Source organism: Rhinoraja longicauda, chromosome 11 (assembly GCF_053455715.1).
Source record: "Rhinoraja longicauda isolate Sanriku21f chromosome 11, sRhiLon1.1, whole genome shotgun sequence".
Lineage (NCBI taxonomy): Eukaryota > Metazoa > Chordata > Chondrichthyes > Rajiformes > Arhynchobatidae > Rhinoraja > Rhinoraja longicauda.
In genome coordinates, this window is record NC_135963.1 from 52,343,973 (window position 1) to 52,371,218 (window position 27,246).

Below are 27,246 nucleotides of genomic sequence, written 5' to 3' on the forward strand. Positions count from 1 at the left end.
CGTGTATCCACAGAACTGGCTTACCCATATGGTGGTGTGCTGCTTGTAAAATCCATATGGTCCCTTGGAAAGGGATCCCAGTGGGGATGAGAGGGGTGTTAATGCCCTTTAGGCCAAACTATTCCCTCCTGGCGCTCCTCTACCATTGTCAGTGCAGTCTGGTGAAGCATAAATTTGATTCTTGTTAATAATCAATGAAGTTCAGTGTGGTTGATTATTTCAATACAGAAACAACTGCCTGTGCATGGTTTTAATTCAGAAAGTAATTCTCTGACCTTTTCTTTGTGGTGCATACAGTAGTGATTTGACCCAAGTTCCCACATGAGTCTAACAATTTTATTGTCATTCACAGGAAGTTCTGCAGACTGTGCCGAAGTTTTGCTTTCCCTTTGATGTCGAAAGGTACAGTATTGCACGATAAACCAATCGTCTTACATTTTGCCCTCTGTCTTGTTTAGTTTAGTTTAGTTTAGAGATTCAGCTCGGAAACAGGCCCACAGAGTCTGCGCTGACCAGGGATCGCTGCCCACCAATGCTATCCTACACACACACAAGGGGCAATTTACAATAACATCGAAGCCAATTAACCTACAAACCTGCACGTCTTTGGAGTGTGGGAGAAAACCCACGCGGTCACAGGGAGAACGTACAAACTCCGTACAGACAGTACCCATAGTCAGTTTATTCACAAAATTCTGGAGTAACTCAGCAGGTCAGACCCTGAAGAAGGGTCTCGACCCGAAACGTCACCCATTCCTTCTCTCCCGAGATGCTGCCTGACCTGCTGAGTTACTCCAGCATTTTGTGAATAAATCGATTTGTACCAGCATCTGCAGTTATTTTCTTGTACCCATAGTCAGGATCGAAATCTTTCAAAAATAAAATCTTCCTTAAAGTCTCGGTGCGGAGAAATCCCCAATTTTTGAAGACTTGCACATGGACTTGTGTAGGTGTTGCAGCTTGTAAACTGGCTATTTAAAACAAAATCTTTAATTTGGAAATCTCTTATCTGGAGGTAAAAAAGTGTTGGTGATTTATTTTTTTATTTAGTGATAGGATTTGAAAGGCTAATCCCCCCCCGCTTGAGGGTTTTAACTGGCGACATCCACTTAAGTCTTCACACTTGAGTGATCCACCTCATTGTGAATATTTGTGTAAGCTTTCAGAAAGGGCTAAGTGCGTCTGGTTGAAGGTTTACAATGTGCATTTAAAACCGGGCTACTTTGCTGCCATCTAGTGGTCCATTTGGTGACACAACTTGGTTTTCAAAGAAACAAGCTCATCAGCCCCATCAAATGCTAACTGTGAAGATATTAATTCAACATTAAATGTAGCTGTAGCTCTTCAATTAATGTATTTTTAACCCAGAGCAACTTCCAACTTCAGCCTTATTTATTCCTTGTGCATTGCTATGAAGGCGCTGATAGGCTTGAGTATTCAATATGCTTCCCTGACTCAGCAAAGGACCAAGCCGTTTAGCTCCAGGCAGCTCAGTGTGAATGCAATGATCTGTGACCTGTCTCTATGATCCTGTCTGTTCTCCAAGTCCCCTAATATCTTCTTGATGTCAAAGGCTAAGGTGAAAATTCAGAGTTAGTGTAGCACCAATAGTCATTCCAATTTGAAAATTGAAAATTGTCAGCTCCTTCAGTGACAGACTCCTTCACCCCAAGTGCGTGAAGGAGAGATATAGGAGTTCCCTTCCCGCTGCTGTGAGGCTGCACTGTGAGACCGTTACTGTTGACTCATCTGCTGGGAGCAGTGCTGGTCCCAGCAGACGAGTCAACAGTAACAGTTAAGGAATACAATTTACCCTTGTCTTTACTTTTATTTATAATGAATGATCTCTTGCTGTCCACTTTGCTGCTGTAACACTGTAAATTTCCCCGGTGTGGGACGAATAAGGGAATATATTATTATTATTAAATCTAATTCTGCTGTTGGGACCATCTCTCTTACACGCAATAAGTGTAACTAATACCACTCTCTGCAAGAAGGAACTGCAGATGCTGGTTTAAACCGAAGATAGACACAAAATGCTGGAGTAACTCAGCGGGACAGGCAGCATCTCTGGAGAGAAGGAATGGGTGACATTTCGGGTCGAGACCCTTCTTGGGACTGATGTCAAGGGAGACGGAGATACATAGATAAGGAAGTGTAAGGTGTGAAAACTGGGCAAAGGGAATTAAGATCAAGGAAAATGTAGAATAGATTATTGTTAGCTGGGAGAAGGTAATAACAAAACAAACAGATAAAATCTAGTCGGAGACAGTGATTGATCGGAGAACTGGGAAGAATGGAGAGAGAGGGAAAGCAAGGGTTACTTGAAGGTAGAGAAGTCAATGTTCATACCGCTGGGGTGTAAGCTGCCCAAGTGAAATATGAGGTGCTGTTTCTCCAATTTGCGCCGGGCGTCACTCTGACAATAGAGGAGGCCCAGGACAGAAAGGTCAGTGTGGGAATGGGAGGGGGAGTTAAAGTGTTTCCCAAGTGAAATATGAGGTGCTTTTCTCTACCCCATAATATTCCCAATAGTTCAATCAAATCACCCCTCGTACTCTGAGAGTCCAGGAACACATTCTTTATTCTTTTCTGTACCTGCCCCTGATGTTAAGGATCCATGTTCATTGACACCTAAATTTTATTGAACATCCACCATTTCTAGCTTTTTATCATTTTGAGCTACAAGCTACAAGGAGAGGTAAATCTTCTCTACACCCTTTCCAGTTTGACAACATCCTTCCGATAGCAGGGTGACCAAAACTGAACACAATACTCCAAATGCAGCCTCACCAAAGTCAAATGTATCTGTAATGTAACTTCTATACTCAATACCCTGGCCATTAAAGGCCAACGTACCAAGAGCCTTCTTTACCCCTTTGGTCGCATTCCCCTCTGAACTTCTTCCCAACCTCCAGGTCAATTACAGAAGGACTCTGTTTAAGTCCATACTTAAACATTTCTTTAATGGTTTGTGTCCAACGCAGGCATAATGAGAGATTAGTTTGTATTAATAACCTGGTTTTATTTTTCTCCACAAAGTGCTGGAGTAACTCAGCGGGTCAGGCAGCATCTCCGGAGAAAATGGATAGGCGACGTTTCACAAAGTACTGGAGTAATTCAGCGGGTCAGACGTCATCTCTGGAGAACATAGATGGGTAATGTTTCTGGTTGGGTCTCAAAATGTCACCTCTCCATGTTCTCCAGAGATGTTGCCTAACCCGCTGAGTTACTCCAGCACTCTGTGTCTCTTTTAGTAAACCAGCATCTTCAGTTTCTTGTGACTCCTCTTTATTTTTCTGCACATTGTTTAATATTTAAGTTTATTGTGTGCTGGTGAAATTTTAATATTTGTAGCACTTACATAGAAATATAGAAAAAAGGTGCAGAGGGAGGCCATTTGGCCCTTTGAGCCAGCACCGCCCTTCATTGTGATCATGGCTGATTGTTCCCAATCAATAACCTGTGCCTGCCTTCTCCCCATATCCCTTGATTCCACTAGCCCCTAGAGCTCTATCTAACTCTCTCTTAAATCCATCCAGTGATTTAGCTTCCACTGCCCTCTGTGGCAGAGAATTCCACAAATTCACAACTCTCTGGGTGAAAAAGTTTTTTCTCACCTCAGTTTTAAATGGCCTCCCCTTTATTCGAAAACTGTGGCCCCTGGTTCTGGACTCACCCAACATTGGGAACATTTTTCCTACATGTAGCTTGTCCAGTCTTTTTATAATTTTATGTTTCTATAAGATTCCCTCTCATCCTTCTAAACTCCCGTGAATACAAGCCTAGTCTTTTCAATCCTTCCTCATATGACAGTCCCTCCATCCCAAGGATCAATCTCGTGAACCTACGCTGCACTGCCCCAATTACAAGGATGTCCTTCCTCAAATTAGGAGACAACAACTGTATACAATACTCCAGATGTGGTCTTACCAGGGCCCTATACAACTGCAGAAGAACCTCTTTACTCCTGTACTGAAATCCTCTTGTTATGAAGGCCAACATTCCATTAGCTTTCTTCACTGCCTGCTGTACCTGCACACCAACTTTCAGTGACTGGTGTACAAGGACACCCAGGTCTCGCTGCATCTCCCCCTTACCTAACCTAACTCCATTGAGATAATAATCTGCCTCCTTGTTTTTGCCGCCAAAGTGGATAACCTCACATTTATCTATATTATACTGCATCTGCCACGCATCTGCCCACTCACTCAACCTGTCCAGGTCACCCTGCAACCTCCTAACATCCTCTTCACAGTTTACACTGCCTCCCAGCTTTGCGTCATCCGCAAACTTGCTCGTGTTGCTTCTAATTCCCTCTTCTAAATCATTAATATATATGGTAAACAGTTGCGGCCCCAACACCGAGCCATGCGGCACTCCACTCGCCACTGCCTGCCATTCTGAAAAGGACACGTTTACTCCTACTCTTTGCTTCCTGTCTGCCAACCAATTTTCTATCCATGTCAACACCCTTCCCCCAATACCATGTGCTCTAATTTTAGTCACCAATCTCCCGTGCGGAACCTTATCAAAGGCTTTCTGAAAGTCTAAATACACTACATCCACTGGCTCCCCTTCATCCATTTTACTTGTCACATCCTCAAAAAATTCCAGAAGATTAGTCAAGCATGATTTCCCTTTCATAAATCCATGCTGACTTGGACTTATCCTTTTACTGCTATCCAAATGCACCGTTATTACCTCTTTAATAATTGACTCCAGCATCTTCCCCACAACCGATGTCAGGCTAACTGGACTGTAATTCCCCGTTTTCTCTCTTGCTCCTTTCTTGAAACTTAACCTGTTCACTGCCACGTTTTGTTTTCCACCATTGGCCATGACCCAAGTATGCTCTGGGGTGGCACTGAACAGGTTAATGAAAGCCAAGCGCACACCAAAGATTTTTGTCTGCGATTTTAACATTATCATATCATATCATATATATACAGCCAGAAACAGGCCTTTTCGGCCCTCCAAGTCCGTGCCGCCCAGTGATCCCCGTACATTAACACTATCCTACACCCACTAGGGACAATTTTTTTATTTTTTTTTTACATTTACCCAGCCAATTAACCTACATACCTGTACGTCTTTGGAGTGTGGGAGGAAACCGAAGATCTCGGAGTAAACCCACGCAGGTCACGGGGAGAACGTACAAACTCCTTACAGTGCAGCACCCGTAGTCAGGATCGAACCTGAGTCTCCGGCGCTGCATTCGCTGTAAAGCAGCAACTCTACCGCTGCGCTACCGTGCCGCCCAGTCTTTCTTCTAATGCTTTTGGTAACATGATAGTGAGTAGCCACATACTGCATAGCTGGGAGAGTTGATGCCTTACAGCCGAGAGGCCTGGGTTTGATCCTGACCTCGGGTGCTGTCTGTGTGGAGTTTGCACGTTCTCCCAGTGACCACTTGGGTTTTCTCCGGGAGCTCTGGTTTCCTCCCGCATTCCAAAGATGTGCGGGTTTGTAGGTTAATTGGCCTCTGTAAATTCCCCCTAGTGTGTAGGGAGTGGGTACGAAAGTGGGATAGTGTAGAACGAGTGTGAAAGTGTGATCAACAGTTGGCATAGACTCGGTGGGCCGAGTCTGAAGAAGGGTCTCGACATGAAACGTCACCCGTTCCTTCTCTCCAGAGATGCTGCCTGTCCCGCTGAGTTACTCCAGCATTTCGTGTCTTATCTTCGGTGGGCCAAAGGGCTTGTTTCGTGCTGTATTTCTATAACCAAAAATAAACTGAATACTTCAGTTTAATCTTGCTCAGAAATGGCTTTGCATTACAATTGACCTTTTGTCGTACAGCTGATGTTCTTGCCAGGAAACACTAATGTTTGTGCGTGACTATTTTCAGGGTCTCACAGAGCCAGGTGGGGCAACACTTCACGTTTGTGCTGACCGACATCGATGGCAGGCAAAGGTTTGGATTCTGTCGTTTAACGTCAGGATGTAAAGTCTGCATTTGTATCCTCAGGTACGTGGAATGAAAGTGAATTGCATGCATCATGTTTAAGACACTTATGGAGACATAGAGTCATACAGAATGGAACTGGGCCCTTCAGCCCAACTTATCCACACTGACCAACATGCCCCATCTACGCTAGTTCCCACCTGCCTAAGTTTGGCCCATAGCCACGGTAGCGCAGCGGTAGAGTTGCTGCTTTACAGCGAATGCAGCGCCGGAGACTCAGGTTCGATCCTGACTACGGGTGCTGCACTGTAAGGAGTTTGTACGTTCTCCCCGTGACCTGCGTGGGTTTTCTCCGAGATCTTTGGTTTCCTCCCACACTCCAAAGACGTACAGGTGTGTAGGTTAATTGGCTGGGTAAATGTAAAAAAAATAAAAATCAAAAAAATTGTCCCTAGTGGGTGTAGGATAGTGTTAATGTACGGGGATCACTGGGCGGCACGGACTTGGAGGGCCGAAAAGGCCTGTTTCCGGCTGTATATATATGATAAACCCGTCCTATCCATGTACCTGTCTAAATGTTTCGTAAACATTGCGATAGTACCTGCCTCAACTACCTTCTCCAGCGGCTCGCTCCATATACCCACCACCCTTTGTGTAAAGAAATTTCCCCCTCGGGTTCCCATTAAATCTTTCCGCCCTCATCTTAACCTTATGTCCTCTGGTTCTCGATTCCCCTACCCTGGGCATCAAAGTAAAGCCAATGCAGTTGAATTGAAGTCTCCACCATTCAAGCTTAGCACTGGGGTGCTGAGTAATTGCCTTGCCACCCCTGAACCTATTCTCTCCGCAGATTTTTAGTTTTAGTTTTCACAGCGCGGAAACAGGCCCTTTCGGCCCACCGGGTCCGCACCAACCAGCGATCCCCACACATGAACACACTATCCTATACCCACTAGGGACATTTTTTAAAAACATTTACCAAGCTAATTAACCTACATACCTGTAGGTCTTTGGAGTGTGGGAGGAAACTGAAGATCTCGGAGAAAGGTCACGGGGAGAACGTACAAACTCCGTACAGACAGCACCCGTAGTTGGGATCGAACTCGGGTCTCCGGCGCTGCATTTGCTGTAAGGCAGCAACTCTACCGCTGCGCCACTGTGCCGCCTGACCTGACCTGCTGAGTCTAATTTAGTTTATTTTAGTTTAGTTTGGAGATACAGCATGGAAACAAGCCCTTCGGCCCACTGAGCCCACTCCGACCCCTTATATCAAAAATCCCCCCCCCCCCCCAATATTGAAAAATCTTCTAACCCACCACTCTATCTCCAGGTCCCTCAGGTCGGCCGACTTGGGGCTACTCACTATCCCGCGGTCCAGGCTTAAGCTCAGGGGTGACCGCGCTTTTGCGGTTGCAGCTCCCAGACTGTGGAACAGCATCCCTCTCCCCATCAGAACTGCCCCCTCCATCCACTCCTTTAAGTCCAAGCTCAAAACCTATTTTTACTCCCTAGCGTTTGAGGCCCTCTGAGGGGGCGCTGTGAACTGTTTATGTATGTGCTGTTATGTTTGTGTGCCATTGTATGTTCGTTCTTAGTACCTGCACTGATGTACAGCACTTTGGTCAATGTGGGTTGTTTTTAAATGTGCTATACAGATAAAATTGACTTGACTTGACATGACCAGCAATCACTAGTTCTATCCTACACACTCGGGACAATTTGTAGAAGTCAATTAACCCACAAACCCGCACGTCTTTGGAATGTGGGAAGAAACCGGAGCACCAGGAGAAAACCCACGAGATCACAGGGAGATTGTACAAACTCCACACAGACAGCACCCGAGGTCAGGATCGAACCCGGGTCTCTGGTGCTGTGAGTCAGCAACTCTACCGCTGTGCCCCTGTGCCGCCCACGAGTTCCTCCAGCACTTTGTGTCTTGCTCATGATCCCAGCATCTGCGTTTTCTTGTGTGGGTCCACCGTACTTGTGTCAACGATTATTCTGCTGTGAATCGGCGGTGCTGGCTCGAAGGGCAAAATGGCCTCCTCCTTGTCTATTGTCTATTCTGTCTTTGATTATTTGCTAAGTCCAGTCATGTTGAACATTTCTGAGATATTTTGAAAGAAGTTCTGTGCAACAATTATCCCCAGACCACAAGAGATGACAAAGGTAAGGTCCCATCCTGGCTGCCAATTCCATCTGTCGGAGCAACAAAAGGTGCAACTAAACACAGATACTTCCTAGTTTGCAGATGTTTCTTGGAAGCCTCTAGCTTCAAGGAAATTAATGGTGAGAAATTTCTCATTCATTGAAGTTCAGTGCTGAAGAATCCTTCATTCTCTGCACATGGGAGCAGGGGCACATTTTTACCTTGGGCACCAATGTTCAGTCCTGCTACTATGTTTTAAATCCCAAAAGAGCAGAGTTGTCACCTTTGTGATCGCTGATCAGAGCACCGCATTAATAGCTGGTTTTGATTAGCGTTTACGACGTTTTGTCCAGAGTGATGTTTTCAATTTTAATGCAGGAAGAAGGTCATTTATGCTTTTATCATTGACAAAGGCTATCAATAATTTCCTCTGCCTTTGCTTTGAAAATAAGCCCGCATGGTTCTCCCTTGGAATTACATTAATTATAAAACTTTACATTCATGTTTTTTTACCATTTCTGTTATCGACTTCCACTTCTGACCATTTAATTTAAGGCTTTGTGTTTTACAAACTTTGTGTGAGAATAGACATTTTCTTGTTCAAAAGATCTTAAGTAACAACAGTGTCGGAACAAAACAAAAATCCACATTCAGGATATTTGGTCTAATTGAATCTGTTGAATGAAAGAATTGAGTGTTTTCCCTTTATCAATGGTATATTTTATTATTACATGGTGTCCCAAAGTTTGTTTCCTTAAATATTTTGCAGTAAGTAAGTACCTTAGATAAATCTGCACAATGCCATCTAATGTTAATAGAATGTGAAAATTATATTGGCTGTTTTAGTCTGAACCTAATATATGCAATTTACTCCAGCCGACTAGTTTTTTAAACTCCTAAACTGAAAGAGATACACTGCATGGCCAATGGTTCGACAAATCCTTATCCTCAAGGGACTTGCTAAAATCAGTTTTTCTCAATCTCCAGAAATAAATCCTTGAATTTTTCTTTTTTCCTGAGGTTTATGGGGTGGAATATGAATGTGGCAATGCATAATTCAAGGTTAAAACCTGAATAGCTGTTGCGATAATCTCACTTCTTCCTAACAAGTTAGAAACAGCACATGCAGTATTATATCTCGCACTAAATGTTCTACCCTTTATCCTTCATCTGTGCACTGTGGATGGCTTAATTATATCCATTTACACCGATCAGTCAAAACATTATGACCTGATGAGCCAAAACATTATGACCACCTGCCTAATATGCCGTTGGTCCTCCGTGTGCAGCCCCATACGCAGCAGGGTGCGATGCACTGTGTATTGTGACACATTCCTCCCGTGACCACCATTAACATTTTCTGTGACTTGTGCCACAGTTGACCTTCTGTCGGTTCGGACCAGACGGGATAGCCTTCGTTGCCCTCGCGCATCGATGAGCCTTGGGCGCCCAACACCCTGTTGCCGGTTTGTGGTTTGTCCCTCCTCGGACCACTCTCAGCAAGTACTCACCACTGCTGACCAGGAGCACCCCACAAGCCTTGCCGTTTCAGAGATGCTCTGACCCAGTCGTCTGGCCATAACAATTTGGCCCTTGTCAAAGTCGCTCAGGTCTTTACTCCTGCCCATTTCTCCTGCATCCACCACATCAACTTCAAGAACTGACTGTTCACTTTCTGCCTAGTATATCCCACTCCTTGATAGGTGCCATTGTAACAAGATAATCAATGTTATTCACTTCGCCTGTCAGTGGTCATAATGTTTTGGCTGATTGGTGTATAGCTTTTTCTTTGATGGCACAGCACACACAACAAAAAAGCTTTTCACTGTACCTCGGTACACGTGACAACAATAAACTCAACTAAAATGATGTAGCATAATAATTATTTAATGTTTCACTTTCAGTTTAGTTTATTGTCAGTCGTTTGAACTTGAAATTTTGCTTCCTTCAAAAAATATGATTCACTGGAGTTTAGAAGGATGAGAGGGGATCTTATAGAGAAGTATAAAATTATAAAAGGACTGGACAAGCTAGATGCAGGAAAAATGTTCCCAATGTTGGGCGAGTCCAGAACCAGGGGACACATTCTAAGAATAAAGGGGAGGCCATTTAAAACTGAGGTGAAAAGAAACTTTTTCACCCAGAGAGTTGTGAATTTGTGGAATTCTCTGCCACAGAATGCAGTGGAGGCCAATTCACTGGACAAATTTAAAAGAGAGTTGGATAGAACTCAAGGGGCCAGTGGAATCAAGGGATATGGGGAGAAGGCAGGCACAGATTACTGATTGTGGATGATCAGCCATGATCACAATGAATGGCGGTGCTGGCTCGAAGGGCCAAATGGCCTCCTCCTGCACCTGTTTTCTATGTTCAGTCTGAAGAAGGGTCTCGACCCGAAACATCACCCATTCATTCTCTCCTGAGATGCTGCCTGACCCGCTGAGTTACTCCAGCATTTTGTGATACCTTCGATTTGTACCAACATCTGCAGTTATTTTCCTGCACTATATTTTCTATGTTACTATGTTTCTATGTTTGGAAATGGCCAATGTATTACAAGTGATTTGTTTTTTGCGAAAATAGAATAAAGATTCTATTGGTCATTGATTCTATCCAATGGCTCTGTAAAATTGCCCCCAATGTGTAGAAAGTGGATGGCCACGTAGAATAACGTAGAACTAGTGGGAACGGTTAATCGATGGTTGGCGAGGACTCGATGGGCCAGTTTCCATGCAAAACTAAACTAACGATATGCAGTGAATTTATTTTACGATTTATTTATGAACGGGCGTTTAGGTTCCCTGAAATCTTTCGATGAACTACATCCGAAAAGGTATCGCAATGCAAAAGCTCATCTTTTCAGTAATGATTTTGGGAATTTATATATGTGATTGAGATTTAACATTTAACAGCTGAGAAACGCATTTATATTATTTAGCAACATGGAGCTACTTTAAGGACCCCATTTGACCTCCCTGCAGCTCTGTCTCAGATAGGAAAGAAGCAATTATGATCCAAAATATTCACAATTGTGTGCTGTAAGGAATCTGAGGTCCAGTCTTACCGTTCCAGCTTTAAAATGTCTGTTCTTTTAGTTTCACATTTGAAATTTTAAAGTTGCATTATGCAAGTCTTGAAATGAATCTCTTTCCTCAGTGCCATTTTTGGTTGAGTTAGACTTAAATATTTGACAACAATGCGTTGTTATTTTTTAAACACACACTGAATCATTCAGCACACTTTCTCAAACAACGAAGGTTATTTTGAAGCAAAAAATATCTTGGTTCCCTTTTAGTCGGAACAATCAAAAATGATTTAAACTTGAATGATGGGATGCCTAAGGGGGTTTTCAATTACTTCTAAATCACAGAACTTGTTTAAATTGCATCTGATTTTCAGACCCAGTTGCAGTAAATTCTACCTGGTTTAGAGCTTTTCCTTTTTCAAATACAAAAACATTTCAGATCTTGAACCATTAGAAAGAGCTTAAAATATCATAAATTTCCACAGGTCTCTATATTATTGTGTGAGTTTGCTTATGGTTTCATTACACTGCATCAAGGGTGATGCCCGGATTTATGCAGTCATCTCAGAGTGTTTAGTTGAGTTTATTGTCACGTGTACCGAGGTACAGTGTAAAGCTTTTGTAGCGCGCTAACCAGTCAGCAGAAAGACAAAACATGCGTTGGTTAATGAACTTAACGGCTGGGGGATTTTAGTTCACAAGTAAGCATTTCTCTCTGTGAAACAAGGATCATCACCTGAAGTTAGACGTCAGACTTGTGGCAGGATGTGTGACGAACATTTGAACAACTTCAGTAAATGAGGAAAATGGACAGAGTCAGACAGCACGGAAAAGGGCCATTCGGCCCAACTTGCTCATGTCAACCAAGATGCCCCATTCACACTAATCCCACCTGCCCGCATTTGGTCCATCTATATACTAAAACTCTCGTTTGTTTGTTTGTTTGTTTGTTCCTGAACTACAGCAAAAACGAAGAAGTTTAATTGAAATCGGTGTTATATATTTAAAGATATTCACATTTTAAAGTTTAAATTATTCTCCTGGGAGGGAGAGGGGAGGGAGGTAGGGAGGGGGTGGAGGGAGGGGGGGAGGTAGGGGAGGAGGGAAGATAAGGGGATTGAGGGGGTGGAGTGGGGGGGTAGGGGAAGGGCAGGAGGGGAAGGGGAGGGGGGGAGGGAGAGGGGAGGGGAGGGGAGGGGGAGAGGGAAGGGAGGAGGGAGGGAGGGGGAGGGGGAAAGGGGGAGGGGGAAGGGGGGAGGGATGGAGGGGGGGAGAGGGAGGGGGGTGCAGGAGAGGTTTGGGCCCAACGGGTCCACTTGGTCCAGTATTCCTCTAAACCTTTCCTATCCAAGTACCTGTCCAAGTGTCCTTTAAATGTTGTTATGCTCCCTACCTCAACTACCTGCTCTGGCAGCTCGTTCCATACACCCTCTACCTTCTGACTGAAAATATTTTTTCCCTGGTTCCTATAAAAAAAATTCCCCTCTCACCTGAAGTGACTTCCTGACTTAGGCAGGAAGGGAAAAAAAATGAGTGCAGACGAGGTTTGCCAGAATGCTGCCTGTATTAGAGGGATAGAGGCGGTCAGGGGCGGTTGGAGAAACTTTGATTGATTTCGGTGGAACGTTGGAGGTTGAGGGGAGACCTGATAGAAGTATATCAAATCATGAGAGGCGTAGATAGTCAGAAACCTTTTTTTCAAGACGGAAATGTCAAAGACTAGAAAGCATAGCTTTTAAGTGGGAGGGCAAAGTTTAAATCGAAGGTAGACATAAACTGCTGGAGTAGCTCAACGGGACAGGCAGCATCTCTGGAGACAAGGAATGGGTGACGTTTCGGGTCGAGACCCTTCTTCAGACTTCAGACAGGGCAAAGTTTAAAGGCAGATGCTATGCTGGTGTTTAAGAGGCTTTTAAGTAGGCACATGGATGTGCGGGGAATGGAAGGATATGGATTATGTGCAGTCCGATGAGATTATTCTAGTTTTGAACCATGTGCAGTGCACACTTTGTGGGCTGATGTGTTCCTGTGCTGTTCCTAAATAGTTTTAAATTGGACAAGTGTGGATGTGACTGTGTTATGGTGCTGTGTGGTTGGTAGTGAATGCCACTGGTGTCCCAACGATAAACTAGAACAGAGACCCAAGAAACTTGCTTTGCCATTCCATTCAACACGAATCAACACCAAATTCCTTCCTACCTCTGGTAAGTTCACCCTCTTGTTGTCTAGAATCTTTATTCTGACCACCAGTTTCTTTGATGCCACACTTGGTAAGTGAGGGATCTATAATGAGGCAGACACAAAATGCTGGAGTGACTCTGGAGAGCAGGAATTGGTGGCATTTTGGTTTGAGACCCTTCTTCAAACCAGCATCTGCAGTTCCTTCCGACACACTCTGTAGTGAGGCAGGTCCATTTCCTTCCGCAGATGCTGCCTGACCCATTGAGTTCCTCCAGCACTTTGAGCAGCACAGTGGTGCAGTGGTAGAGCTGCTGCCTCACAGCGCCAGAAACCCAGGTTCGATCCCGACCTTGGGTGCTGCCAGTACGGAGTTTGCATGTTCTCCCTGTTATCGTGAGGGTTTTGTCTGGGTGCTCCGGTTTCCTCCAAAGAAGTACAGGTTTATAGGGTCATTTGGCTTCGGTAATTTGTAAATTACCCCATTGTCCTAGCAAATGGGGTGATCGGTGGATGGCATGGACTCGATGGGCCGAAGGGCCTGTTTTCGTGCTATTATTTCTAAAGTCTAGAGTCGAAAGTGTGCTTTGCGCAATAACTTAGAGCAATGGGTTGATAAATGGAAATGCAACCCCCTCCGACAATTTCTCATGTCTGTCCGTGGCATGTGGTGAAAGAACGGGTCGACTGGGCTTGTATTCACTGGAATTTAGAAGGATGAGAGGGGATCTTATAGAAACATATACAATTCTTAAAGGATTGGACGGGCTAGATGCAGAAAAAATGTTCCCCATGTTGGGGAGTCCAGAACCAGGGGTCACTGTTTAAGAATAAGGGGAAGGCTGTTTAGGACTGAGATGAGGAAAAACATTTTCACCCAGAGAGTTGTGAATCTCTGCCACAGAAGGCAGAGGAGGCCAATTCACTGGATGGTTTCAAGAGAGGTTTCTAGCCAATTCACTGGATGGTTTCTAGCTCTTAGGGCTAAAGGAATCAAGGGATTTGGGGAAAAAGCAGGAACGGGGTACTGATTTTGGATGATCAGCCATGATCATATCGAATGGCGGTGCTGGCCCGAAGGGCCGAATGGCCTGCTCATGCACCTATTGTCGATGTTGCTATGAATGTCGTTGTAGCTGCGTAATGGTCATCGGTGGGCTAGTGGTGAGGGAGGGTGAGGAATCATCCCAGAGCTTTATCTGTGAGCACCCCTCTGATGCCCCTGTGCTTGCAACAGAGGCATCTAAATTAATAATTAATATATATCGCGTGGCCAGTGTACAACCCAGTGGTATCAATACTGAAGATAGACACAAAATGCTGGAGTAACTCAGCGGGACAGGCAGCTTCTTTCTCGAGAGAGAGAAAAGGAATGGGTGACGTTTGAGTCGAGACCCTTCTTCAGACTGCTATTCAGACGGTATTAATATTGATTTCTCTAACTTCAAGTAACCCTTACATCCCTCCTCTCTCCATCCCTCCCCCACCCAAGTCGTACCAGCTTCAAAGTCGTCTTGTTGAGTCCGGTTCCTTTATCATCATTACTTTTTTCTCATCTCTTTCATTCATTTGTTCCATATCTCTCTACATCACCGTCTATAGCTCTCATTTCCCTTTCCCCTCACTCTCAGTCTGAAGATCTCGACCCGAAACATCACCTATTCCTTTTCCTTTTCTCCAGAGATGCTGTCTGACCTGCTGAGTTACTCCAGCTTTTTGTGTCTATCTTTGGTTTAAACCAGCGTCTGCATTTTCTTCCTAGACAAGACTAAAAATAAAACTTGATTAAACTGGCACATCCACACACAAAATTCCCAGCCAGCCAAGAGTTCCCAATGACTGTCTTTATTCAATATAATAGTTACAAAGCATCATGTTTACGTTTGTGGAAAAATGTATTTCCTCCTTTTCAAAATAAAAACTCTTTACCATTTTTCAATGCAACCATCTGCTTCTGTAAACAGATTAGACTTTCTAATCTACAGGGACAATCCTGCAGTAAATCCCTCATCCTGCAGTGACATTAAACCATCATTAAAATATTTGGTCTGCTTTTGATTTTGAAGTATTGCGACTGTTAAATTGTCACCTTCACTTAGAAAAGGAAGTGCTCTAACAAGCAAGCTGACTTTCTTCAAGAAGGTAGACCTTTGTAGTGCGGGAGCTCCTATCGAACTAAAGTTATCAGTCACCAAAGGTTAAAAGCAGAATGTTCCAATTTTACACGCTTTGTGTAAATTTTCTCGTGGCGAAAGAATCCCCTAGACATTTTGAGTTAAGGTTTGGAACACCAGCTTCCTCTGTTTTGATTTGATTACTAAAAGCACTGCTCCCCGAGATGTCAGTGTCAGTGGTCACTACGTTATTTGATGGAAAACATGTCCCTTCCTTTATTTAACCTTTGACTTTTGAAAGTAAAAGTTAATCAAAGCTAAAGTGGAAGCAGCAGTAAGGTGGAAGTTGACAGCTGGTAAATAAACTTGATCCAGCTCTGTAAATGTAACTTTGAGAGACTGCTTTTTGACTCTTTCCAGGTGGAAATCTTAATAGATTTCCCTGTGGTTTTGCTGTTCTGTTTGGGGGGGGAACCTGACTACCTTCAGTCACCAGAAACATTTTAAAAAAGATTAGTTTATTATTTAGTTGTCACGTGTACCGAGGTACAGTGAAAAGCTTTTTTTGTTGCGTGCTATCCAGTCAGTGGAGAAAAAACTATTACATGATTATAATCGAGCCGTCCACGGTTATCGGTTCAGTTGGAGTCTGTTCTGTTTAGTTTTAGCAATACAGCATGTAAACAGGCCCTTCAGCCCGCTGAGTCCATGCTTTAGACTTTAGACGTTAGAGGTACAGCGCAGAAACAGGCCCTTCGGCCCACCGGGTCCACGCCGACCATCCATTACTGTGTACACTAGCACTATCCTACAAACTAGGGAAAATTTACAATTTTATCAAAGCCAATTAACCTACTAAACCTGTACTTCTTTTGAGTGAGGGTGGAAACCGGAGCACCTGGAGAAAACCCACGTGGTCAAAGGGAGAACGTACAAACTCTGTCGAAAGAGCACCCATGGTCAGGATTGAACCCAGTCTCTGGCAATGTAAGGCAGCAACTCTATCGCTGTGCTACTGTGCCACTTCTTGAATACAATGCTTGGTTTTCCAAACGTCCTATGTGTACAGTCAGGACTTAAATGCTTCACGATTAACAGCAGCCTTCCCCCCCCTCACTGTCGTGAACTTTCAAACCTACCCCAGCAAACAATGCCATGATATCAAAGTCTGTCATTTTATTCATGATAGCAACCCCTGCAGAATTAAGAAAGGTTTAAACATACAGCGTGGAAACAGCCCCTTCGGCCCATCGAGTCCACGCCGACCATCGATCACCTTTTCTCACCTGCTCTATGTTATCCCACTTACTCATCCGCTCCCTACACACGAGGGGCAATTAACCTACAAACCTGCACGTCTTTGGGATGTGGGAGAAAACCATAGAAACCCACCCGGTCACATACAGCATCTATGCGGGGAATGGACATCTGAAATCTTGTCTGTCCATTCATGCCGCAGATGCTGGCCTGACCCGCTGAGTTTAGAATTTAGCCATGAGATCTACAGTGTGAAAATAGGCCTTCACCCCAACACTAACACTATATCCTACACACTGGGGAAATTTACAATTTACAGAAGCCAATTAACCAGCAAACCTGTACTCCTTTGGAAAGTGGGTGGAAACCAGAGCATCAGGAGAAAAACCATGCGATCACAGGGAGACTTCCTTATAGACAGCACTCACAGTCAGGATGGAACCTGACACTGTCTGGCACTGTAAGCAGCAACTCTACCGCTGCGCCACCGTGCCACCCCGTTCCTCCAGCACTTTGTGTTTTACTTAAGATTTCAGCAGAAGCGGTTTCTTGTGTCTCTCAATTCATGCATTCTGCCATAGCTTTCTGGCAGGGATCTGTGCCAAAACTCTTTACATTCTTTCACTTTATTTTATCTGTGGTGATTAAAGCAGTAAGCTGGAGAGAGTGCAGAGAAGATTTACGAGGATGTTTTGAGGATTCACGGGCCTGAGCTATGAGGAGAGGTTGGGGCAGGCTGGGACTTGATTCCTTGGAGCGCAGAAGGACGAGGGGCGATCTTACAGAGGTGTATAAAATCATAAGGAGAATAGATAGAGTGAATGCACAGAGTCTTTGACCCAGCGAAGGGGAATCGAGAACTAAAAGGCCTAGCTTTAAGGTGAGAGGAGAAAGATTTAATGGGAACCTGAGGGGCAACTTTTACACTCAGAGGGCGGTGGGTGTATGGAACCAGCTGCCAGAGGCAATACGGTAACAACCTTTAAAAGACACTTGGACAGGTACATGGATAGGAAAGAGTGAGATAGATATGGGCCAAACGTGGGCAAATGGGACTAGCGCGGATGGGATATCTTGGTCGGCGTGGACAAGATGGGCTGAAGGGCCTGTCTCTGCTGTATGACTCTGGCAATTCAATGACGCTTTAAGTCAATGATACTTTGAATGAAATTTTATTGTCACATGTACAATGTCACATGTAGGTGCAGTGAAATTCATTGTTGTTGCATGCAATGCGGTGAAATCGCCCAGCAGAAGTACGATTTTACAATGACAGTACGATCCTAGGCAGTGCACAAAGAGTCACCATGTTTCTGGCACCGACAAAATTCAATTTCAGACAATTAATGATTTCATTTATTTTTAAACTCTTGTTTTGGGATCTCTTCCACCCAGCTATTTTGATTTGTAATTTAGTTTTGAAGGTCTGTGCGAGGAGGGATATTGAGACACGAGTGGTTTATTCAGTCCCATGAGGTGACTGGGCTGCACATTTACATCGGGGAGTATCTGTGCCTTGACTCCGTGATTTAACCTTGGCCCCACAACGGCTCCTCAAACCGGGCTGATCGTCCTCTCCACAGGTGACCAGTCTAATCAAACCCAAGCCTCGGCACTTACTCTGGCAGCCAGTTATTGGAGGAGACGTGGCCGGCTGATGCAAGAGGAAATCATTGAAGATTCTGGAAGTTTCTGGTCACCTTTCATTAGAGCAGGGCAAGGCTGACGGGTCTAATGTGGCTGCACTGTGGACACGTTCCACTTGCTGGCACGGGTGAGTTGTGCGATCGCTTAGTGTTCAGGGGGATGCCCTCTCTCTGTCAAGAAAGGCAGCAGGTTTGGCGGTGAAATGGAGTTCCCTGAGGGTCCGTGGGACATCAGTCTTCACCTGTATCCACCCGTCACTTGCCAGGCTTTGTCCCACTCCCACCCCTCTCTGCCAGCTTTCTACCCCCCCCCATCCCCCCATTAGTCTGAAGGGTCCAGACATGAAACGTCATCTCCCCCACCGGATGGTTCCGGACCCACTGAGCTCCTCCAGCAGTTTGTGTTTTACTCAAGATTCCAGCACTTGCAGTTCCTGGTGTTTTCGTTTGCATCAATTTGTTTAAACATTTAGTCTCCAATGAGAGATTAAGTGATAAATAGTATTGGCTTATTATTGAAGGTAGACACAAAATGCTGGAGTAACTCAGCGGGTCAGGCAGCATCTCTGGAGAGAAGGAATGGGTGACGTTTCGGGTCGAGACCCTTCTTCAGACTGATGTCAGGGGAGGGGGCGGGACAAAGATAGAATGTAGTCGGAGACAGCAAGACTGGTGGGAGAACTGGGAAGGGGAGGGGATGGGCAGAGAGGAGGAAAGCAAGGGCAATTTGAAGTTAGATAAGTCAATGTTCATACCGCTGGGCTATAAGATGCCCAAGCGAAATATGAGGAGCTGTTTCTCCAATTTGCGCTGGGCCTCACTCTGACAATGGAGGAGGCCCAGGACAGAAAGGTCAGATTGGGAATGGGAGGGGGAGTTAAAGTGCTGAGTAACCCGGCTTGCACCGACTCCCTGGCCACTTCCAGACCTTGCCTGCCGCATCCACCACCGCCACCGCCGACCCTTACCTGCACTCCAGCCGCCCGTGGGCTGCGACTATTGACCGCCAGTCCTCACCCTTGCCCCGGCCACCAGCAGGCCAGAGCCATCAACTCAGCATGATTGCGTGGCGTGCACGGTGACGCAGCGGTAGAGTTGCTGCCTTACAGCGAATGCAGCGCCGGAGACCCGGGTTCGATCCCGACTAAGGGTGCTGCCTGTACGGAGCTTGTACGTTCTCCCCATGACCTGCGTGGGTTATCTCCAAGATCTTCGGTTTCCTCCCACACTCCAAAGACGTGGGTTAATTGGCTTGGTAAATGTAAAAACTGTCCCTAGTGGGTGTAGGATAGTGTTAATGTGTGGGAATCGCTGGTCGGCGCGGACCCGGTGGGCCGAAAGGGCCTGTTTCCGCGCTGTATCTCTAAACTAAAAATTCCAGGCCCAGTTCCAGACCGAGAGTCTGGCCTCAACCCGAAACCTCACCTATCCATGTTCTCCAGAGATGCTGCCTGACCCGCTGAGTTCCTCCAGCATTTTGTGTCCTTTTGTCTATTAACCAGCGACTACAGTTGTTTGTCTGTACTACTTATACAGTGATAATCCCTTACTTGGTTATAGCAGACAATCGCCAATAACGGATTCAATGCCCCCCCACCCCCCTCCCCGCCCAACGATGGTCCATTGTTACTCACTGAAAAATTGCTCTATCCAAGACTTCTACCACTTATGAGTGTAAGATTGTTGGTGTCTTTCGACTTTAGTGATACAGGCCCTTCGGCCCACCAAGCCCACATTATCATGCACACTTGGGACAATTTTAACGAAGCCAATTAACCTACAAACCTGTGTATCTTTGGAGTATGGTACATCTTTAGAACGTGGGAGGAAACCGGAGCACCCGGAGAAAACATACGCAGCTCACAGGGAGAGCGTGCAAACTCCACACAGACAGCACCCATTATCAGGATCGAACCCGGGTCTCTGGCGCTATAAGGCAGCAACTCTACCGCCGCCCCTGTATAGTTCCAGTAGAAAACAGTTTAGGTAGAGTTTAAAATGTTACTCTAGCTACCATAATTAAACATTTCCTGCCAAATAAAGGAACTTGGGTGAATCACTGTGAATAAACATTAACTTTTGCTCCCTTAAGAATTCAAACAATAGTTTGGATTCTGGGCTATTTTACCATCAGATTTAATCCTTGATTTTAAGGAGATTTATTTCTTTTCAGTCCTTGCTTAAAGTGTGAGTGTAGATGCCAAATGTTGGAGGATTCCAGCCACAGGCTTCACCAGCTGAATCTGATCTTGCTCGTGTACCTGGGACCTGCCAGTCCATTTCCATCTGTTGTGTATTGCCTTTAGAAACAGGAAAATTCGGAGATTCCTTTATATTTGTTTTAATTTGAGAGACCAAGTTCAAAGTGCAAAGACATCAAAGCTGTAATGTGTGCATTAGAGGACAAGACAAATGAATAAGCAGTGATCAAGGTTTAAAATCCCCGTCACAAGTCGGAAATACTGAAGCATGCTTTCGGTTCCTTGTCTATCAGGATGTCATGTTTGCAGTGAGGAGTGCAGGAAGTTTAACATTTTCCATGCTTAAATTCCCAGAGTATGTCCCAAAGGCAGATTATTTAACAGGACATCAAAGGTTTAAGTAAATATCAGAGAAGGGGCTTCAATGAAGATACAAACATCAGTTCACCAGTTTTTAGTGTGCATGTTTTCATAAGCATCGCACAATCATGGAGAGGTTGCTCCACTTATTTGCTTGCTGAAACATTTTTCAGGCAGCACGTCATTAAGCTGGAAAGAGTGCAGAGAAGATTTATGAGAATGCTGCCAGGACTCGAGGTGCCTGAGCTATCGGGAGAGGTTGGGCAGATAGGACTTTTTTTCCTTTGGCCCAGGAGGCTGAGGGGGTGATCTTATAGAGATGTATAAAATCATGAGGGGAATCCTTTAGAAATCCTTTAGAAGGATGAGAGGAGATTTTATCGAAACGTATAAGATTATTAAGGGGTTGGACACGTTAGAGGCAGGAAACATGTTCCCAATGTTGGGGGAGTCCAGAACAAGGGGCCACAGTTTAAGAATAAGGGGTAGGCCATTTAGAACTGAGATGAAGAAAAACTTTTTCAGTCAGAGAGTTGTGAATCTGTGGAATTCTCTGCCTCAGAAGGCAGTGGAGGCCAATTCTCTGAATGCATTCAAGAGAGAGCTGGATAGAGCTCTTAAGGATAGCGGAGTCAGGGGGAATTCTCTGCCTCAGAAGGCAGGAACGGGGTACTGATTGAGAATGATCAGCCATGATCACATTGAATGGCGGTGCTGGCTCGAAGGGCCGAATGGCCTCCTCCTGCACCTATTGTCTATTGTCTATTGAATTGATAGGTCTTTTACTCAGGAATCACAAACCAGAGGGCATAAGGTTAACAGTGAGAGGGTTGAAAGATTGAATAGGAACCCGAAGGGAAACTTTTTCCACACAGAGGATGGAAGGTATATGTTCTGAGCTGCCAGAGGAGGTAGCTGAGGCAGGTACTATAACAACATTTGAAAGATATTTGGGCAATTACATGGCAATGAAAGGTTGAGAGGAATATGGGCCAAACGTGGATAAATGGTACCGGCTTAGATGGGGCATCTTGGTCAACTTGGACAAGTTGGGCTGAAGGGCCTGTTTTGGTGCTGTATGACTCTGACTCAATTCATTGGCTGGTCAATGTGGCACAGGATCTTCAGCATTTTGGAGCAGTATCTATGTGCAGTCAAAAAGTATTTTTCTGAATTTTATTCTGGGATCATAGAGCTGACCTCCCAACCCTCCCAAATATGGCAGAAAGTTTCCGCTTTCTTATTTCATTTCTGCCATTCCAATTTTGCCTCACATTTCTCTGCAAAACACATACCTCGCCGCACGCCTGGTTTCGCCCCAACGCTCGCCTGGCCTGGCCTCGAACAAACTGCTCACCTGGCCTCGCCCCGTGACTTTTTTAAGTCCTTATTTTTTGAGCACTTATGAAGTTCTGAAAATTTAAAAGATTGAAATGTGGCTTTCACCTTTACCCCATTGCGGACATTGGACTTTGTCTGTGGAACTGATGCGCTACAATGCTGAGAACTATATTCTGCACTCCATGTCTTCCCCTTTGCTTAGCTAAGCGATACAGTGTGGAAATAGACCCTTTGGCCCACTGAATCCACGACAACCATCGATCGCCCGTACACAATTTCAATGTCCTATTCACTAGGGGCAATTTACAGACACCTACATATATTGGACTTGGGTTTGGACACAAAATGCCGGAGTAACTCAGCAGGACAGACAGTATCTCTGGAGAGAAGGAATGGGTGACGTTTCGCGTCTGAAGAAGGGTCTCGACCTGAAACGTCACCCATTTCTTCTTTCCAGAGATGCTGCATGTCCCGCTGAGTTACTCTAGCATTTAGTGTCTATCTTCGGTTTAAACCAGCATCTGCAGTTCCTTCCTGCACGTTTCTATTGCACTTGAGTTTGGCTTGATTGTATTTAGGTACAGTATTATCGTACAGATAAAGTACCGATTTGATTCGATAGCATGTAGATAAGCACATGAAGGTACAGGGAGTAGAGGGATCTGGATCATGAACAAGCAGATGAGATCAGTTTAACTTGGCATTTTGTTCGGCACAAACATTGTGGGCCAAAGGGCCAGTTGCTGTGCTGTAACATTCCATCGGTAGACACAAAATGCTGGAGTAACTCAGCGGGTCAGGCAGCATCCCGGGAGAGAAGGAATGGGTGACGTTTTGGGTCTCGACGTCACCCATTCCTTCTCTCCCGAGATGCTGTCTGACCCACTGAGTTACTCCAGCATTTTGTGTCTACCTTCGATTTTAACCAGCATCAGCAGTTTTTTTCCTACCCATACTGTAACATTCTATGTTCTATGTTTAAAACAAAGCTTTTCACTGTACCTCGGTACACATGACGACAATAATCCAAACCTAAATGTAAGCATTCTCTCAGACTTTCTTTCCCCAGTTCTATGGGCGAGGAAAGTTCTGATCAAAGATACTAGAGGAGCAAGATAGAAACATAGAAACATAGAAAAATAGGTGCAGGAGTAGGCCCTTCGAGCCTGCACCGCCATTCAATATGAAGATGGACCTCTCCGTCAAAATCGCCTACACTAAAGTGTAGTACGCAAAGGAGCGTAACGTCCGCCATTTTAGTAGGCAAAACCCGCTGTTCGCTATGCCTCTCGCAGTGTAATCAGTGTTTTGGGGGAACAGTATGTGTGATGATACCATAAAAATGCAGAATATATCTCATCTATCAATTCACAGACTTTTGTTATTTTTCTTTTAAAATGTTTCTGCAAGTTTCTGCCTACTAAAATGGCGCCATGACATACTACGGTTTTTAGGGTCGAGTGGTCTCTCTTGCTTTGCTCTATTATCTTTGGTTCTGATTTCCTCCTCCCCCCCCCCCCCCCACTTGCCCTTTGAGTGCTCTCTGGAGAGCACAGTGAAAAAACCTTCCACAGTTTTTTTTTGTATCTAAATGTCATAAGCGGGCCCTGATGTCTTGAGCCCAACAGCAAAACGAGGGTCTGTACAAAACCTCGATAAATCACTGTCAGGGGTCAGCTGCCGCGCTCTCTGATTCCGGGCACCGCGTTTCCGGAAAATGGCAAGTCCTTAAAGACGGTGCAGAGGAGATTAATTAGTGCAGCATCAGGGTGAAGGGGCTGATTTATCCGAAAAGATTAGAGCAATTGGTTTGCTCCTGGAGGGGGAGAGGTTAGGGGGAGATTTAATAATGGGTGTCCGAGCTGCGTTGAGCAAAGTAACTAATGAGGAAGGGCCAGCACAGTCGGTGATGTGCCAGCACACACTCGAGGTGATTGCCAAAGGAAGGAGTGGGAATGTGGGCGAATGTTTCTGTTGCTCCGACGTTGTTGCAACCCAGAACGCCACCCGAGCCGCTGCCGACATAGAGCGGTAACTTTCTCAAGATAGGCTCGCCCTCTCCCGACTCCATGGTGGCGTTCCACCGGCTTTACGAAGACCGCTGTCATCCCGGCGCCGAAGAAGAACAAAGTCTGAAGAAGCACGACGCGGTGGCTCAGCGGTAGAGTCGCTGCCTTGCCGCGCCAGAGACCCGGATTCGATCCCGACTACGGGTGCTGTCTGTACGGAGTTTGCACGTTCTCCCTGTGACCTCGTGGGTTTTCTCCGGGTGCTCCGGTTTCCTCCCACGTTCTAAAGATGTACCGGTTTGTAGGTTAATTGGCTTCGGTAAAAATTGGAAAATTGTCCCTCGTGTGTAGGATAGTGCAAGTGTACAGGGTGATCGCTGGTCTGCGGGGACTCGGTGGGCTGAAGGGCCTGTTTCCATGCTCTACCTCTTGAACTAAACTAAAGTGTCCCACCCAGAAACGTCACCTATCCACGTTCTCCTGAGATGCTGCCTGACCCGCTGAGTTACTCCAGCACTTTGTGTCTTCATGACCATCGTCAGCAGAGATTTGAGACCTTTCGTACATCCACCATGGTGAAGTACTTGAAGAGAATGGTTGTGGCACCCAGCAGCTTCCCAGACAGCCACTGAAGTTCACCAATATCACAACAGGTCTATGGGAGAGACCATCTCTCTGCTCTACAATAATCTAGGGAACATCCATGGGATCGACGCTCCAACCACAACCACGAGCTTTAACATCAAGGAGCTCGCCGTCTAAGGTTGAGAGCAGTCGGGAGCTCCAAGCCGCATGACACTCAACATCCCCCGACCCGGGGTAGGTAGATCGCCCGGTGTGGGGGGGCTGAAATCTCCCCCCCCCCCCCCCCCCGATGCAGGAGCTTAATCGCCCCAACGAGGAAGGCTAGCCGCCGGCTACGGGAGTCAAGATCGTCCCGTCAACAGAAGGTCAGAGGCCCCCGACCGCTGGAGGACAAAGAAGGGAGAGATTGAACTTTTATTTGCCTGCCATCACAGTGAGGAATGTGGAGGAGTCACTGTGGTGGATGTTCATGTTAAAATGGATTTTGTGTGTCCTGTTGCTTTTTATTGTTATGACTGTATGGCAAATGACATTCCTCATACGTTGCAAAACATACTTGGCTAATAAAGTATGATTGAGATTGTGATTGTGATCTGAACTGTCCTCTCACCAACTAGAGACCTACCTCATTGGAGACCCTCGGACTATCATTAAGCGGATTTTACTGGACTTTATTTTACACTAAACATTATACCCGTTATCCTGTACCTGTACGCTGTGAATGGTTTGATTGTAATCATGTACAGGTCCACCACTGATTCCCCACCAGGCAACTGTTGGTCCGGCACCTCCTTTAATCCGGACAAAATCACATCCGCAGTTGAAATCCTCCCTGGAAGTGCCCTCGCATCGAGGCCGGGTGAAGCAGCCGATCTCAACACCGTTGGGACTTCCGCTGCCGATCGGCGGGTCGGATTCACCTCCGTGGCCAGGGCCCTGGAACTCCAGCCCGGCCGGAGCCGGCAGATCCGTTCCCATAGCCGCCTTCCGATGCCATCTTTGCCGGCCGGTACCTTGGCCCTCCGACGGCCTAGGCAGAACGTTCCGGTACCATTGGACTCCCCTCGGAGGTTGTGACCTCTGTTCGTCTGGCAAAACGGATAATCCAGAAAGGCTCTGGAACCAAGGGTGTATAGACGTTTCGCTGGCTGGCTGGAAAGCACATGGCAAAAAAAGCTTTTCATTGTACCTTGGCACTGTTTAACGTGACAATAATAAACTCAACTAAATCAAGCTTACATCTGGATAACAAGGACACCCATGACAAGTTTTATTTATTGACAGCAGCTCTTCCTTCAACATCCTAATCCCATCCAAACTCTTGGATCTCAAAGTCAGCACCCACCTCTGCCACTGGATCCTCGATTTTCTGACCCACAGACCACAATCAGTGAGCAAGTCATGCTTCTGATGTAAAATAGTTTAGAGATACAGCATGGAAATTGGCCCCTTTGGCCCAATGAGTCCACACTGACCATCGGTCACCCATTTTGCACACTTTCTACGTTATCCTACTACACACTCGGGGGTGGGGGGGGGGGGGGGTTTACAGAGGGCCAATTAACGTACAAACCCGTTGGACTTTGGAATTTAGGAGGAAACCGGAGCATCTGGAGGAATCCCACGCAGTCACAGGGAGAACGTACAAACTCCACACAAACAGTACCTGAGGTTAGGATTGAACCCAGTTTTCTGGTGCTGTGAGGCAGCAGCTCTTCCCGCTGCACCAGTGTGCAGCTTCGTATCAAATTATTTGAGAAAAATTGTTAATGGTATCTGAATACAGACATTTATGTGCGTGAAATGTTAGGTCTCAGCAGACATCCATTATCTCTGATCATTTTATCAAAGACTTGCTTGATTGGTGAACTCAAAGTCAAAACCGTGCCATTAAATTCTTCAGAATAACCACATAACAGCTGCATCCATTGTGTGCATCACCGTGAAGCAGTAAGATTCCGAGGAACAAAATATCTTTATGCTGATTCTTAACAAATTCTTAACTTTCCAAGGGTAATTGGATATATTTGTACCTGTCTTCGATTCAAAAGCAGTCTGCATTCCTTAATAGACACAAAATGCTGGAATAACTCAACGTGTCAGGCAACATCTCTGGAGAGAAAGGATGGGTGACGTTTTGGGTTGGAACCCTTTTCAGATTGAAAGTAGAGGTGAGGGATCTGTCTGACTTTCAGTCTGAAGAAGGGTCGGCCCAAAATGTCACCTATTTCTTTCATCCGGAAATGCTGCTTAACCCACTGAGTTACTCCAGCATTTTGTGTCTATCTTCAATGTAAATCAGTACCTGCATCTCCTTCCTACAACAGACTGTATTCCTTGTTGCTTACAGATTCAAAGTCCTATTGTGGCCTGACTCTAGGACACTTAGCAACCCAAACATCTCACGCCAAGATAGGTTTTGGTTGCAGTGATTACGTTTAGTTTATTGTTTATTGTCACGTGTACCGAGGTA

The 27,246-nt window shown here is 45.4% G+C and overlaps 1 protein-coding gene across 2 annotated transcripts in view; it reads left to right on the top strand.

Annotated features, from left to right (window-relative positions):
- Window positions 1–27,246, top strand: part of dennd1b (DENN/MADD domain containing 1B) — a 292,862-nt gene that overhangs the window by 117,122 nt on the left and 148,494 nt on the right. For both annotated transcript variants that reach the window (XM_078407728.1, XM_078407727.1), the window contains exons 4-5: window positions 353–402; window positions 5,852–5,971. In XM_078407728.1, coding sequence (XP_078263854.1) covers window positions 353–402; window positions 5,852–5,971 — 170 coding nt within the window. The remainder of the gene's footprint in view (window positions 1–352; window positions 403–5,851; window positions 5,972–27,246) is intronic.